The 16,101-nt window shown below is 45.3% G+C and overlaps 4 protein-coding genes across 6 annotated transcripts; 2 read left to right on the forward strand and 2 right to left on the reverse strand.

Moving 5' to 3' along the window:
• Positions 1 to 547: 547 nt before the first annotated feature.
• LOC135427580 (INO80 complex subunit C) lies at positions 548 to 1,178 on the reverse strand. Its single transcript, XM_064681127.1, has 2 exons — positions 974 to 1,178; positions 548 to 908 (listed from the first exon to the last, which is right to left on the reverse strand). Exons 1-2 carry the CDS (start codon positions 1,113 to 1,115, stop codon positions 709 to 711), a joined length of 342 nt encoding a protein of 113 aa, XP_064537197.1. The 5' UTR covers positions 1,116 to 1,178; the 3' UTR covers positions 548 to 708.
• A 319-nt stretch (positions 1,179 to 1,497) lies between these two features.
• Positions 1,498 to 4,327, forward strand: GCS1 (mannosyl-oligosaccharide glucosidase). Its single transcript, XM_064681121.1, has 2 exons — positions 1,498 to 3,253; positions 3,342 to 4,327. Exons 1-2 carry the CDS (start codon positions 1,576 to 1,578, stop codon positions 4,241 to 4,243), a joined length of 2,580 nt encoding a protein of 859 aa, XP_064537191.1. The 5' UTR covers positions 1,498 to 1,575; the 3' UTR covers positions 4,244 to 4,327.
• Positions 4,328 to 5,392: 1,065 nt separating this feature from the next.
• Positions 5,393 to 10,529, reverse strand: LOC135427414 (DGAT1/2-independent enzyme synthesizing storage lipids). 3 transcript variants are annotated; one of them, XM_064680923.1, is made up of 5 exons: positions 10,310 to 10,526; positions 9,770 to 10,247; positions 9,281 to 9,419; positions 6,263 to 6,929; positions 5,393 to 6,194 (listed from the first exon to the last, which is right to left on the reverse strand). In XM_064680923.1, exons 2-5 carry the CDS (start codon positions 9,813 to 9,815, stop codon positions 6,048 to 6,050), a joined length of 999 nt encoding a protein of 332 aa, XP_064536993.1. In that variant the 5' UTR covers positions 9,816 to 10,247; positions 10,310 to 10,526; the 3' UTR covers positions 5,393 to 6,047. The 3 variants fall into 3 exon arrangements, with proteins under 3 accessions (XP_064536993.1, XP_064536994.1, XP_064536992.1); XM_064680924.1 differs by having other exon boundaries at positions 9,779 to 10,529; XM_064680922.1 differs by having other exon boundaries at positions 9,770 to 10,526.
• Positions 10,530 to 10,963: 434 nt separating this feature from the next.
• Positions 10,964 to 16,081, forward strand: LOC135427411 (RRP12-like protein). The gene is made up of 10 exons (XM_064680919.1): positions 10,964 to 11,194; positions 11,265 to 11,818; positions 11,955 to 12,892; positions 12,957 to 13,841; positions 13,919 to 14,053; positions 14,172 to 14,604; positions 14,664 to 14,926; positions 14,991 to 15,184; positions 15,244 to 15,772; positions 15,832 to 16,081. The coding sequence occupies exons 1-10, from the start codon at positions 11,053 to 11,055 to the stop codon at positions 15,974 to 15,976; spliced, it is 4,218 nt and encodes a 1,405-aa protein (XP_064536989.1). The 5' UTR covers positions 10,964 to 11,052; the 3' UTR covers positions 15,977 to 16,081.
• The last annotated feature ends 20 nt before the right edge of the window (positions 16,082 to 16,101 follow it).

The raw sequence follows: 16,101 nt of genomic DNA on the forward strand, positions 1-16,101 counted from the left end.
TAAACGCAACGATCTCAGAGACTGCGAGCTCGAGCAACAAAATTCGTATATATTCTCTTTAGTTAACTTTATTACTATTAACTTCAAACGCTCTGCTGCAAATAAATATCATTGTTATAGGTTATAATAACGCCTTTCTATGCGATTTTCATGGCCTCAAGTAAGGCTCGAAAGAAACAAACCCTCGTTCTCTTTTCTCTCTCCTCTCATCTACTCTCTCGCTTATCTCTCTCCAAGGTAAAACACTTCGCCTCTCATTCCTCAATACTCACACACCATTCCTATAAAACTTCCTCCCCCTTTCTCTTATATAAAGCTTTTTAAGAATTTGTTGCTGCTTCTCTCTTTTTATTAAATTTACATTATCTTACCTTCCTTTTACAAATATGTCATTTCTATGTGATTTTCAAATTTAAACACCTTTTAGGTAATGTGTGTAGTTGAATAGTAGTGTAGGCATGATTAATCCCAGTTTCTATCTCAGTTTATAATTTAAATTAAAATAAAAAACAAATAAATTGAACAAATATTGCTTGTTATAATATATATATATACAGATATACATATATACTTTATTATACGCGGAACATCTCATGCACTTATTCAACTAAGTATATTTGAATACAAATGGTAAGCTTATTTTTACATTTTCCTAACCAAGATCTATAACTAGCTATGTTCATCTGCCGAAGCTTGGCATCGCTGTTGCTAGCCAACGGCGCTCGTGTAGCCGCGTAGGGTCAAGTAGCCATTGATGATGTCCGAGGGCAAATGCTGCATGGAAGCGTACTCTTCGGCATTGGCGTAGCGCAGCTTTGAGTGCGGATCGACATAGGGCGCCGGTAGGCCGCTAATGTCCGAGTATTTCTTGGCTGGCAGCAGCGAGGGCGGTGCATTTAGCGTGAAGTCTGGTGAAGTGAAGCAAAAAATGTTAATAACGTGACCGCCAGAGTTTGGCCTTTTACACACGTACATGTCGGCTGATCGGCTGGCGGTTTTTGATTGCGCTCCATGTTGTGAATTTGACGCAGCGGTCGATAGACGCAGTTCCTGGGAAACGCAAAGGGGCGCTTAAACGAACGTTTGGGCTTGTGCAGCGAATTCGTATCCATCATTTTTGCGGTAAGCGCACACAAAATTGTGTAAACAAAAAAGTTTTGTACAATAAACAGCTGTTTTGGTGCGTGGTATCGATTCAACGACAAGCGATATATCGATCAAATATCGGCAACGGTCAGGTAGTTAGTGCTGAACACTTTTTAATGTACCATACTAGTTCATAAAATTGACCAATTTGAGTGAAAATATATGAAACTAGAGGTAAACCTGTTGCAAATGCATGCTGAGTAAATGATTTAATTTTAAATTCATTTAAATATTTGTAAAATCCGCATTTGCAAGCAGCGTACGTTGTGCACTAGCATGCCTTGCAAAAGCTGTAAAAGAACTAGTTTGGCAACTGAACCGAGTCACACATTCCTAACTGCCAGTCAGTCTTGAATGGATTGTATACGTGTGTGAACCAAAAAAAAAAAGAAATATAGATTAAATCTAATATTAAAGCTTACGTTTACGATGGCGCGCAATGCAGGCGGCAACAACAATAATGCAACCAAATCGAGCACAACGGGTAATCATCACCCGGCAGCCGGTACAGCAGCGGCGGCTGCTGCTGCGGCTGCAGCCGCAGCTAGCGCCAAACACAAGCGGAGCAGCAGCGGCAACAGGAGCTTCAGCTTCAATTTGTCCTCCAAACTCATGCTGGACAAGTGGAAGACATTGGTTGGATGCGTCTCTTTGGCGGTAGCCAGTTACTTTGGCTATTTGGGCTACTTGGAGACGCGCGTGAATACGCCGTTTGATAATCACAAGATGGTATTGCGCACCGGGTTGGAGGATCCGGAGCGATACTGGGGCACATATCGACCACACACATACTTTGGCATGAAGACCCGCGATCCACACTCACTGGTCATGGGTCTCATGTGGTATACACCGAGCAATTTGGGACCAGGCGGTCAGGGCATACGACACTGGTGCGAGCTGGGCGATAAGCTGGATGGTTATGGTTGGACCCATCACGATGGGCGCAGCTTTGGTGTGCAGGAGATACAAGATCTGCCCTTTGAGCTGAAGACCTCGTTTGTGAAGTATCCTGGTGAGAAACAGTATGGCGGCGACTGGACAGCACGCATCTCGGTGCGGAATACAACGCGGGCATGGGACCGCAGCATATCGCTCATCTGGTATGTGGCACTGGATGAGCGCACGAATGGCCACATCAAGTATGTATCGGATGAGAAGAGCCCCGAGCCGGGCGTCTATGGCGAGAGTCAGGGCCTCGGCGAGTTTCAAGTGCGTTTCCATGCGGTCAAGGGACGCATTTTGCACAAATCCTATTTGAGCACGGTGGCATCTGGTCTGAGCAAGCTAAAGGAGACCATATTCGCGCATTTTCGGGCGTTTGCAAGCAAGCGGGGCAATCGCTTTATTGGTCTGCCCGGCGAGATTGTCTCCCAGAACGGGGTGCCCTCAACGAATCCGGAGCCAAATCTAATTGCCATACAGATCACGGCGGAGGTTGACTTTACGCTGGACATTACCTATCAGTCGACATCAGGCTTTGCCTTGGGTGAGTCCATACCCAAGCCGCCAACCGGACGCGCCTACACAGACTCGCTGCAGGCAAAGATTGGCGAATTTGATAAACGTTTCGAGGACACCTTTCAGCTGGCCGCCAATGGTTATGGGCCCGACGAAATACGCTTTGCACGGAACGCATTTAGCAACATGATTGGCGGCATCGGCTACTTCTATGGAGCCAGTCGTGTGCAATCTGTGCACACACAAAATCCGGTGCCATATTGGAAGGCGCCGCTCTATACGGCGGTGCCATCGCGCAGCTTCTTTCCGCGCGGCTTTCTCTGGGATGAGGGCTTTCATGGCCTGCTGATTAGCGCCTGGGATGTGGACATTGAGCTGGACATTATATGCCATTGGTTTGATCTGCTCAACGTGGAGGGCTGGATACCCAGAGAGCAAATTCTCGGGGCCGAGGCGCTGGCCAAGGTGCCCGAAGAGTTTGTGACGCAGCGCAACAGCAATGCGAATCCGCCCACGTTCTTCCTTACGTTGCGCAAGCTGCTCGCCCAGCACAAAGAGCAGCTGTCGCAAAAGGGTCGCTTCGCCACACTGGAGCGTCTCTATCCCCGCCTCCAGGCATGGTTCAACTGGTATAACACCACGCAACGCGGTAAGTCTCTCTCGCTCTCTCTCTTTCTCATTATTATGTATGCGCGTTCTCTCTTTCACACACACACACACACATCTTCCTGCTGCAGGTGAAGTGCTCGGCACGTATTTGTGGCAAGGACGCAATGCCAGCACCTTGCGTGAGCTAAATCCGAAGAGCTTGTCCTCGGGCCTGGACGATTATCCGCGTGCCTCGCATCCCACATTCCGGGAACGTCATGTGGATTTACGCTGCTGGATCGCACTGGCGGCCAGCGTCATGGCCGAGCTGTCCACATTGCTGGGCAAGGATGATGTCAAATATTATGAGACTTTCTCCTATCTGACGGACAATGAGCTGCTCAATCGCCTGCACTTGGATCCATACAGTGAGCATTATGCCGATTGGGGCCTACACACGGATTCTGTGGCACTGAAACAGCCGCCGCCGTTGACAACGCAGCGCTCGGCTGGATCACGCGGCGGTGCTGCTCCACAGCCGCCACAGGAGAAACAACGCTATGTCACGAAGCAGCCGGATTACAAGTTTGTCGATACCATGTTCGGTTATGTGAGTCTATTTCCAATGCTGCTCGAGCAGCTGGAGCATGATTCGCCGTATTTGGGCAAAATGTTGCGCGACATGCGCGATCCGGAACTGCTCTGGACTAATTATGGCCTGCGCTCGCTGTCCAAGAACTCGCCCATGTATATGAAACGCAATACGGAACACGATCCGCCCTATTGGCGTGGACCCATCTGGATAAATATCAATTATCTGGCCGTAAAGGCATTGCGTCATTATGGCAAAATTGAGGGTCCCAATGCCGAGTTGGCCCGCAAAATCTATGGGGAATTGCGCGAGAATCTGGTGAGGAACGTCTTTAGGCAATATCAGCGTACGGGCTACATCTGGGAACAGTACGATGATACCACCGGCGAGGGCAAGGGCTGCAATCCGTTTACCGGCTGGAGCGGTCTCGTCGTCCTACTCATGGCCGAACAATTCTAATACCATCATCTCCGATTGCGGCGAGTTCCTCCTGTGATAAACTCACGAAAAAAACAAATATGAAAAATAAAACTTTAAAACCGATTCCGTGTGCACTGCGATGTTTGTTTAGCTTTTAGCTACTAGCCAAGTGTTTCTTTCCAAAGATCTAGATTCTTATTCGCATATATGTAGTATATGTACCACTGTGTAGTACGTACTATAATATCATGGATATGTACAAGTATAATCTTCTGTTGCCCGGGGTCAATCCCTCCGGCTGCTCTTGTAATAAGCTGTACAAATTTCAACTCTGACGAATTACTTAAAATAGCGTTAATAGATGAATTTACTTATAATAAAACGTATAGATTAAAAAATAAAGTGTTTTTTTCACATTTCCCAAATTGTCAGAAAATGAAGTTAAATATATGATAATACCTGTGAGTTGTGTAGATATAAGTCAAAATATTGCATCCTCGGTCTTAATTTGATCTCTACCCAAAATTGGCATCTACACAAATATGATTGGATTATTGCCATGGTTGAGGCCCAAGTTATCTATGCTTCGGTTCGGTTGTTTTTTGTGTAAGTGGTTAGCTTTATGATTCGTTTGATAGTAAAAACAATTAAAATTCCGATGTTTTTGGTAATCTGTATTTGTATAGAGAAGCTGACTCTTCCTCTTATCTTCTTTCACCTGCTTTTACTTTGCATTTCTTTCTCCGTTGAATCTCTTACTCTGTATTTAACTTATGCTCTCACTACTTAAGCTCTAGCCTCCGCTCTTTTGAATATTGCATTTCTATGCGACGTTTGTGAGTTACGCGTGGCCTAACAAATTTGAATATGTTTTTATTTTGAGTTGTGTATAAATGTAATATGCTAAGTTTTTCTTTATTGAATTATCAGTCAGTAAGTCAGCTAGTCAGGACAAACAGTTTTACATCTAGTGATATAATAAAGCTCTCTCTCTCTCTCTCTATTATAGATCGCTTTTCTATGCGATTTTCATGAAATTCAGTTCTATCTAGCACATATCTAGATAGCAGATATCTATTAGATAATATTTTAAAATGAATTTGTGGAGAGTGTGCCTGGATGGTAATTTTTTGATAAATTCGTGTTAGACCCCTAGAGATGTCCCAATTTATAAGAGATTTGCTTGTGTTTTAAAAGGCTCTTTTCTCTTTAATTAAAAATCAACATAAAGTTAAGGTTTGCTTATAAATAAAGTTTCAATTCCATTAGACGTATAAGAATTTCTAGTTTCACATTTACACAATACAAGAAGCTATATTCAATCACGCAATCCCACGCACGCGAACCATTCTCCACACACAGGAGTGTGGGATTAGAAATTACAAACAGCTAGCATTTACGGCTAAATTGTTTTTTATATATGTTTATAAAAGTATGAAAAAAATTAGACGAATTATAGTAATTATTAATTACTTAATTTCATTTGTTCGACAACGAACTTAAGGCTAACAAAGCATTTTGTATTCTGTATTGTATTATTCTATGTACCAAAAATAATGACAAAATAATATACAAGGCGGATTATTGCACTTAAGGGCTGGCTACCTTAAACGAGCGCGAGTTATAAAATTGTAAAGTTACAACTAGACGGAAGTACACGTTAGGATATACATACATATATTATAATGAAGTACATGGAACGAAAGTCTTATGGCGGCGCATTGTATCTGTCATACAATCGGATTAAATGTTCAATGCCCTCGTAATTGTTAAGATATATTAGTGATTAGCACAGTTATTATTATTGTTAACAATCGGAGATGGAGATGGACTGCTGGATCGTTTAGTCTGCTTTTTCATTTTTACTGGAGTTGCAGGCGGGACTCTTGCGATTACGTTTAAACGCCGGCAGGCGATCCAATAGCGCCCAAAGTATGCTGCCAGGCAGACGCTGATGCCGATTGATTAGATCCTCAATGGCAGTGGCCACCTGAAATGGCAAATCTCATTAACAAACAATCCTACGATCATAAATTAAGAAAGGGAGCAAGAACACACCTTAATTTGCAGCTCCTGCGGCGTCAGATTCTCATCATAGTCGATGGGCTTGCCCAGATATGTGCGAAATTTGACTGGAAAGCCGCCGTAGATGGGATACACGGGTATGCGCAATTTGTTATATAGACGCATAAAGAACGTGCGGAAGATGCCCACCTGGCGGAAGCCCTCGCGCAAGTTCTGTGTAAAGCAGGGTATTATTGGCACCTTCGCTTCCTGCGCCACCTTGGCAAAGCCGACACGATTCCGCCAGAGCAGCTCATAATAATGATCACCAAACTGTGCCTCATAGACGCCGCCCGGTGAGATGGCCAGCAGATTACCATCACGCAATATGCTGACACAGGACTGCACCGTGCCGGGGCTGACATGAAATGCCTCCGAGATGGTGCCCCAGCCGGGCAGCTTAAACAGAAATCGATCGCCAATTGTGTAGATCAGACGCTCGCGCTGCAGCAGCATCCGTGAATTCAGATAGTACATATCGATGGGTATCGCGCCATGATAATAAACGATCAACGCTGGACCCTCCTGGGGTATGTTATCCAAGCCGATCACTTCATAGCCATGATAGATGCGGGCATGTGCATCCCAAATGGCGGCCACAATCTTGCGGCCGACGCGCCAAAAGTTTCGATCCGTTTGCACGGATCGCATTATGACCTTCCTGCAAGAAAGAGAGGGAGAGAGAGAGAGAAGGGAACAGTGAGATAGCGAATAGAAGCAATTAAGCAATTAAGCGCGAAATCGTTTTACGCCGGTTTTAAGTGAAATTCACATATTTTGTGTAGAAAGTGGATTTCAGCTATTCCGCCCACTATAGTGGAAAATGGGTGAAAAACTGTTGCAAGAGTGAAAGTCAATTATTTGTTCAATTGGATTTTAAAGCTTTTCATAACAATTGTATTTTCGGTTCAATTAAAAATCGAAAGCCAAGCTCGAAATCGTTTTACGTCGGTTTCAAGTGGAATTCACATATTGTTGTGAAAAACTGTTGCAAGAGTGAAAGTTAATTGTTTGTTTAATTGGATTTAAAAGCATTACATAATAATTGCATTAAGAGAAATTCACCCTAACGAGCGAAAGATGGGTGAATATTTGATAAGGGTGGATTTGACAAATCCAACGTTGAAGATTGTGTAAACAATGTATTTTCGCTTCAATTAAAAATCGAATTGCAGTCGAATTAGATGAATTTGTTTTGGGACGTGGGCCCAAGAACTTTGGGGGTTTTATGGGCTGGTGCGTGGACTATCTGGCCTTATCAGTAGTTGCTAGGCGAGACAGATGTAGGTACTATTCGCATTCAGTTAATATCAATGAAATATTTTGTTTTGCACTTCAAGGCGTTAATTAATTGCAAAATTGATAATTTTGTTTAAATTTAGTTTTCGGGCAGCTGCAGCATCATCGTCAGCTCAGGTGTTATCAGTATATTGGCGACGCGTATCAAATTCTTCATAAATCAATGGGCGAACATTCTTTTTTACGAAGTATTTACGTCGCCTGTCTCTGATCGCATATAGTCAGAAGCCGGGAGCTCTACAATTGAGTCCGCACCTGGTCATGGTGACCCCCAGAACGGCCAATTTTCTTCAACTGTATTAAAAAGTCGCTGATAAGAAGGGCAAACAATTGTGTTGTGTATCGATTGTATGTTTGTCTGGTGGGCGTGGCATTAATTTGTTTGTTGCCCCCATTTGCCAACTGGCAAAAGAAATATTTGTTAAAAAAACAGACTTGGCATGTTAAAATACATTTGGTAATTTTTTGTGAAAATTTTATATAAATATGTATATATGTATTTCTCCCCTCGATATATCCTCCTGTTTCATAACATAGACTCTGAGAAATGATTCTAAAGCAGAACTCGAAGATTAAAAGAGCTAAAGCCATGTGCTATGGTATTCACCTAGATTGGTATGCCATATTAAAGTCCTGAAAATTTCATAATGATCGGACTGTAAGCACCGAAGTTAAACCAGCATGTATTTGCCATGCATAGTGTGGGGCAAATGGTAGAAGAAGAAGAAGTATGCGTATGTGTATAAAGAAGAAAGCTAGCATAATTGTAACGGCACCGGATTGAGGGCCCTTTCAACTAGAGCACTCGTAACTTGTTTTTATAGCAATTACCGTCAGTTCACTCATTTTCCGCATGCATGAGTGGATTCGCAAGCAGTGAGTTAACATTAAAACTGAATATAGACAACTTGGTTGATCGGAGACCGGAAGCTTAAAAAAACTGCGCCTAACTGTGCCACAAAATTCCAATGACATTAATTTTATGACAAATCGACGGCCAATGGCGCTGATATCATAAGTAGTTAGGTGCTGTTATATAGCTAAAGCTACTTGTTATCATAGAAATGACAGAAACAATCCGCAGTGCAAGTACAATGGGAGCAACAATATGATGGCGTGTCTTGGTCTGATTTGTCCGCTTATCGAGTGCGCAATGACGCACAGCTTTAATATGCGCCATATCCCCCTGTTCCTGCCCGAAAAGCGGGGAGGGGTGGTGGGGTGGCGCATATCGATCCCGTTTAGTGGACGCTAGTTAATGATACTAGAATGCTTATAGATTGTAGTGGCTATCAATAGTGTCGAGGTCTGGGCTAACTTATAGTTAATTAGCATTAGAACCGGTTTCAGGTTTTAACATTGCAAAAATGGCATTTGGAGAGCCATATACGTAAATAAATAATGCAAAGTCAGCGTCAAGTACCATTTACCCTAAAGGTGGCCGGGCAGCGGGATCGGGTGAGGGCTAAAGGGGGAGGGGGGTCTACTTTCAATTGCGCGGTTTACTCAGAAGGCAAAACGGACGGAAATTTTTGTATAGCCACGGCGGCACGATTTCGTCAGAGAGAGAGAGTTCAATGGCAGAAATGCATTGCCAGCGTATATTCTAGATATATGTATAAATATGTACATACACATGTATGTACCAGGTACTACTATATGGTATGGTATGGTATATATGCTAGCCTAAGCACTTTCGTGCCCTGGACTTACCTGTGCAGCTTGTAGATGAAGAGCACCAAAAATGATATGTAGATAAGCGCCACGAAGACGAGCGGAAGCAGGAATGTGACAATCAGTGGCGTCAGAAATCGATAGAGCCATAGCGAATAGTCCAGATCAATGTACGTAGCTGCAGATAATGATAAAGATACTATATATATAAGTATAAACATGTATATTAACCGGCAATATATACATTTTGTTATCTTTCATTTGTTGTCAACATTTGTCTTCTAATGTTGAATTCCCCCTTGATTCACCCAGAAGTGTGGAATGGTTTGAATCCGTTAAAGCATGTGATTCAGACAAACAGTTTTTCACGCATATTCCGCTGGTGTGGGCGGAACGATGTATAGAGGTTTGCAAACAAATCTACTTCTTTTTTTTTGAGATTCTTTCGGCTGTCAGTCAGTCAGTCAGTCCACACAGTTTTATATATACAACATATAAAAGGGGTGATAACAGGGCTTTAATACTTACACAACATACTTTGTGGGTTCTTCATGAAATTGGCCAGAAAGTCCATTTTGAGGTATTGTTGCGGCTGTTTATGGCTAAGGTTTCATGGATACGGTTCTCTCTTCTTCTTTCTACTTCTATGTCTTCTTCTTGTCACCGTTGCTGCTGTTTTTGTAAGCCAACGTTTGCGGCTGTTGCAAATGTTGGCCTAATTTTCACTTGAAGCTTACTTTCTTTCTTTGCGCTTTGCTTCTGTTGGGTTGATTTGGAAGTGGGTTCAGGTTCTCACCGGTTGCGTCGTCGTCGACGCTGTCTTTGCCTTTGTGTTTGTGTTTGTCGCTGTTCGCCCTCAGGTGTTGTTTTGATTTTTATTTGTTTATTCTTTATGTACGTTTTGTTATTACTGTTTGTGGTGTGCTCATTTATGCGATGGCAACTCATTACTGCTGGCTCCGGCGTTGGTAATGAGTAGGTGAGGTGGTGGTGCGCTCGCTAGGGTCTGTTACGCATTTACATACATTTAATGAAATGAAATTGTTTCATTGTTATTGTTGTTATTACGTTCTTGTCGCTATTATTGTTGTTGTGGTTGTTGTTGATCGCTTTGCTGCTCGTCCGTCCGCCCGCTTGCTTTATAGACAACTGAGGCCGAGCAGCGTCTGCCACATTGTGTGCTGGGCTGCGCGGTTTCTTTTATTAGCTGCTCTTTATGTTAATAATACTAGCGGCTGAGCTCATAAGTATTGCACGAGAGTTATTTGTTTTCATTGTAGAGATGGGCTTATATCGCTGCCACTATCGATAGAATATGCTCCACAAAAACAGCTGGCAACCCTGCACAGCTGACTCTCTATTTTGTTTTTGTCGCTTTAGTTGCGTTAGGGTTGGTAGTTTGAGCAGTGGTCAGGTACGATATATCGATAAGGCGCACGACTCTGACGCCGACTTTGATCAATTCCCTTTAAAAACCTTATCGCGCGCTATTATTAACTACGTTTAACAAATGCAGTCAGGTGCTGATTTGAACAAGATTTCATTTTACGTGTTTTACTTCGGAAAAACTTTTAAGAAATGTAAATTATCTTCACGTGCAAACACAATTAATTCAGAGGCTCCTTAAACGGGTATAAATGCTCATCTGAGTCGGTTCGATATCGATCGGTTACGATAATTGTCAAAATATCGATGAAAATACGATATGAGCAAAACATGTTGCTCTAACTTCTGTGTGCTGCACGTGTTTAATTTGGCATTTCGTGAGTTCTATTTTCTGTGCGTTGCACTCGCACTCAGATTTAACGACAATGGGTAAATTTCGTTCGAAATTGAAACGCCATGGCAAAGGCAAGAACTGGAGCAAGGGCCAGTCGGCTGTATCGAATCCTGAGCAAATGAAACATCGCCTGAAAGCCAAGTCGCGTTTCTTCCAACCAAATTTGAATCTAGGTAAGCTAAAAGCAATAAACACACCATCATTCCAAAAGCTATAAAATGTCTTTACCAACACGATATACAGCGCCATCTGGCTCCGCCAACGGACTTACCATGGACGCACTGCACAAACACGAACAGCGTCAAGCGTACAATGCGGAGACGACGACCGTTAACGATGTTGCCGGCAGCCTAATGTCATTTACGCTAGACGATGATGATGGCATGTCCGGCACGGGTACTGGCACCGGCACACAGCCTGGCACATTCAAGACCTTCCAGACCTTTGCCTCTAACTACAGTAGCTGCAGCAATATGAGCTTCAAGAAGCTTCTCACTGGCTTTCGCGCCTCATCCGATTTGCACAAGGAGATGCTGGCCATTTTAAGCGCCCTAACGGAAATAATACGCGAACGCGGCGGCACCGAATCCTCTACCGAATACTTTCTGCTGCTCATCAGCCAAATTGAAGCGGCCAGCGAGGAGCGCGACATCATTGCCGGCGTTGCGCTGCTCTCAATGGGCATCAAGTCTGTGCCGGCGCCGGTGCTGCGCAAACGCTTTGATCAGACAGCCGCCACGCTACAACAGCTTCTGAAGCGCTTCATTGACTCCAGCAGCCAATCCGTCATACGATATGTAAGTAATGAAACCCTGATGCTATGCTGATCAGTCAGAAATATAGTCTGCATACCCTGTTATGCCAACATATGCTGACCATTTGATTTAGATTTTACAAAATTTTACAAAATCTCTGCTTCACGTCTAATTGCAGTTGATTGGGTGCTTGTCGGTGCTGCTGCGCGCTCAGGACTATGCGACATGGACGTACAGCTCGACATTTCAGTACTTTGATGCGTTGCTCGCCTTCAGCATTCACTCGAAACCCAAGATACGAAAGGCGGCACAGCATGCCGTGGTCTCAATCATACATGGTAGCTGTTTTATGCTGCCACCAACGCCAGTCGACGGCGCTAAGGATGAGGATATTAAGGACGAAGAGCAAGAGCAGCAGCAGGCGGCGGCGGCTAAGATCAAGCATCATCCGGCAAGCAATCGTGTAACGAAATTTTGTCTGGCCCAATTTAAGCCCGAAGTGCTGGCCAATGCACAGACAACAGTTTTGCATACGCTGGCCTTGCTCAAGGATACGCTGGCCGGCTTTCGCACCGAGGATATACGCAGCGTTTGTGAGCATCTGCTCTCCATAATGACTGCTGCCAATGTGCTGGTGCGCACCAACTGCTTCCAGGCATTACACGCTCTCTTCCTTACGCGCAGCGTCAATTTGAATGCGACGCTGTGCGCCAAGCTGCTTGCTGCCATACACGAGTATCGGCCGGATCGCAGCGATGTGCGTCAAACGCTTGCCTGGATCACGGTGCTCAAGGAGGGGCATCTACATTTAGCCGCACTGCAATTGGATTTGTGTATGCAAGCGCTGCCGCGCCTCTTTGACATCTGCACCACCGATCTGTGGCTGTCGGACCGAGGCGAACTGGTCGTTGGCGTGTCTAATTGCATTAAAGAGCTGCTGCAGGATTGTGTGTCGCGTGCCTGTGCAACAAAGGAGCTGGCCGATCAATATCGTGCATCTGTAACCAAAATAATTGGCGCCCTGCACAAGGTGCTCAATGCACCCTTTGGCGAGATCTCCAAATATGTTATACTCATCTTCTCCATTGTCTTCGAGGCGTGCGGCAAGCACTTTGGGTAGGTGTACCGTCTACAGCTCTAGTATATCAATGTATTCTATCTCTCTCTCTTGCTCCCCCAGATCCGAGCTGATTGCCTCATTGGCCACCATTGGCAAACGCTATGAGAGCCAGGGCGCTTTGCGTTTGCAGATTGAGCACACGCTGATCAGCGCAATTAAGGCGCTTGGGCCCGAGCTGGTGCTGCGTGCGTTGCCATTGAGCGATGCCAAGGGGGAGCTATCCCTGGAGCGTTCGTGGCTGTTGCCATTAATGCGCGAGGGCTCCAACGGTGCCAGTTTGCAGTTTTTCAAGGAGCATGTTGTGCCATTGGCATTAAATAGCCAGTCTCAGTGGCGCAAGTATTCGTTGGAGGAAAAGAATCTGTCCAAGGCACACATCTATGAGCTTTTATGCTGTCAGCTGTGGGGTTTGTTTCCTGGTTTCTGTCGACAGCCACGCGATCCGGAGTATTTGCGCAAACTGGCGCCCACACTGGGCGATGCTTTGGAGCACAATCCAGAATTTCGTGCGCCCATCTATGATGGTCTATTGGAGCTGCTGGACGATAGCCAGAGTCCCGAATGCCATGCGGCCATTGGACAGTATGCGCGCAATTTTCTGCCGCGCCTGTTCAACATCTATACACAAAAACCCAGCGGCACATACGAGGCAGATCTACGGAAACGCGCTCTGGACGTGATACGTGTGTATATCGGTCGTGCGCCCGCCGAGGTTCAAGCGCAACTCTTTGAAAGCGCCCAGAGTCTGCTGGCCGAAAGCGCAGTTGCCAGCTTTGAATATGATGCGTACTTTGACATCAATGCGGCCATTGTTCGTGTCCAAAAGTGTCGCGGCATTGAGGCCTATTTCGAGAAATATATGGCGCCCGTGCTGCGCAACGACAAGTCCAAATTGGTGGCTCGCGACGAACAGAAGATGAAGAAGCAGCAGCGCAAGACATATGAGTAAGAGCAATTACACATCCATTTTCACTATCTACTATAAAATTATTTCATATGTGGCTTCGTTTGTCCTCTTACAGGCTGCTGCGCGAGCTTATGACCTCAGAGCTGCCCTCATGCCAGAAATTTACGCGCAAGAACTGCATTTCGTTGCAGCAGATACTTCTGGAGGCATTCAATACCACCTGCAGCGTTTGCCAGGCATCTCGCTTACAGTACGTAGCATCTATAGACATCAATTTATGACAGCTCACAAAAGCTTTCTTTGTAGAAAGGCTTTTAGTTTCTTTCTGACTTGCAATGCAATCATTTTCATTTTTAATCAATCAACAGTTGCCTCAAATCGCTGCTGGACTGCCGCAGCAAGCTGACATACAACGATCAGTTGGTGATGAAGGCCATTCCGGAAGCGGTGCTTAGTTATAAGGAGTTCTCGACACGCAAGGAGCAGGTGGCCGAACAGCTGATCAAACAGATTGCCACTCTGTATCAGGAGGCTGGCAAGATTAATGAGTTTGTGGACATCCTGACAGCTGGCTTTACCGGCGACGAATCGTTAACAACAAATACGATTCTCGCCTTTCGTGCTGTGCTCCAGCAACAGGGCCAACACCTAACGGTTAGCACATTGGAGTTTGTGCTACAGCAGGTTTCCGTCTTTCTCGTGCAGAAGTCCCGCCATCAGGCCGAGGCAGCCGTCGCCTTTCTCATCACATTCATTAAGGTGATGCCCATACCGCTGGTTGCCAATCATCTGGAGACGATTGTAAGTACAGCCTATCTATATTTGAATCAATTATATATCTAGCCATTGATCTCTTGCAGATGCGTTCCCTTTCGGCTATGACAAAGGATACGAAGCGCTATTGTCGCATACAGATCGGTTACTTCCTCAAAAAACTGTGCAAACGCTTTAGCACAGAGGAGCTGGCACGCTTTGTGCCTGGTGATGATGAGGTTACCCATCGCCGTCTCAAAAAGATACGCAAGCAAATGCGTCGTGATACACGCAAAAAGCAAAACGAGGAGGCCCAGGTCGAGAGCTCTGATGATGAGCTCGTAGGGGATCTCGAGCAAAAGAGCTATACGTAAGTTTTCACGAGAATTTCAACCAAGTTCAGCTTAAGCAACAGCTCCATAAACTATTTGCAGCATCGATGACATTTTGGCCGACTCGGACTCAGATTTGCCGGAGGATATGGAAACTGAGGAGGGCGGCACCGCTGCCAAGAATCGTACGTCCAAAACAAAGTCCAAGTCTAAGCAAGCGCGCAGCACCTACATACGCGAAGATGCCGATGAGATTGTCGACCTGGCCGATCTTAAGTCGATTGGCAATGTGCTGAGTAAGCTCCATGCTCTAAGCAAAAATCTGTCTGGCCTCTAACCAAATTTTTTTCTGCAGCAAGTGGCTCTGCAGCTGCTGCTGCTGCCGCGCCCGGCAAACAGTCGAAATCGAAGCCTCAGGCGGCTAATGGCGGCTTCAAGACCGCCGATGATGGTCGTCTTATAATTAGCGACAAGGCGCTGCGTGGTCAGAAAAGTGATGCCATTGAAGATGGCTCCGACAGCGATGGTTCCTCGGCGGATAGCGGCCATGAGCCGGGCAATGGCAATCCGAAGCGCGGTATGGAGGAGGACTCCAGTGATGAGGAGGAACTGCAGCAGGCAAGCAGTGCCAAGCGCAAGCGTAAGGCCAGCGATGCATTAAGCATGCGCTCGGGCAAGACCAGCGCCAGCACACGCAAGGGTATACATCGTACGCTCGGCGCCACAGCCGGACATGATGCCATGTCTGTCAAATCCGGTGGAGCTGCCAGCAGAGCAGCTGGCAGCGAGTACAGCAGCAAAAAAGCCAAGGGCGACATGAAACAGCGCGGCAAACTGGACCCCTATGCGTACATACCGCTGACACGAAATACGCTTAACAAACGGTAATTGTTTACTCAATCAATAACTTACTGTTTACCTAATCATTTATTATCAATTGCAGCAAACGAGCCATGAACTCGCGCAAGTTCAAGAGCGTCTTGCGTAGCGCTGGTGCAGATGGTAGCGAATCAGCAACAGGGAGACCGGCACGTGGCGGCGGCGGTGGCGGGAGCAAGCGTGGACGTGTTGGCAAAAGCTACAAGTAGACGGTAAACAGCTATGAAAACTGGATCATAAAGATAACATGAATAATTTGTATAATTTGCTGTTATTTTGCTTAACTATATATATAAAATTATATATGAAATGTATAGAGTAGCCCTTTATCGTC

Source organism: Drosophila montana, unplaced genomic scaffold, assembly GCF_035044405.1.
Source record: "Drosophila montana isolate Dmon_TW-CO22-7 unplaced genomic scaffold, ASM3504440v1 contig_2178_1, whole genome shotgun sequence".
Taxonomy (NCBI): Eukaryota; Metazoa; Arthropoda; class Insecta; order Diptera; family Drosophilidae; genus Drosophila; species Drosophila montana.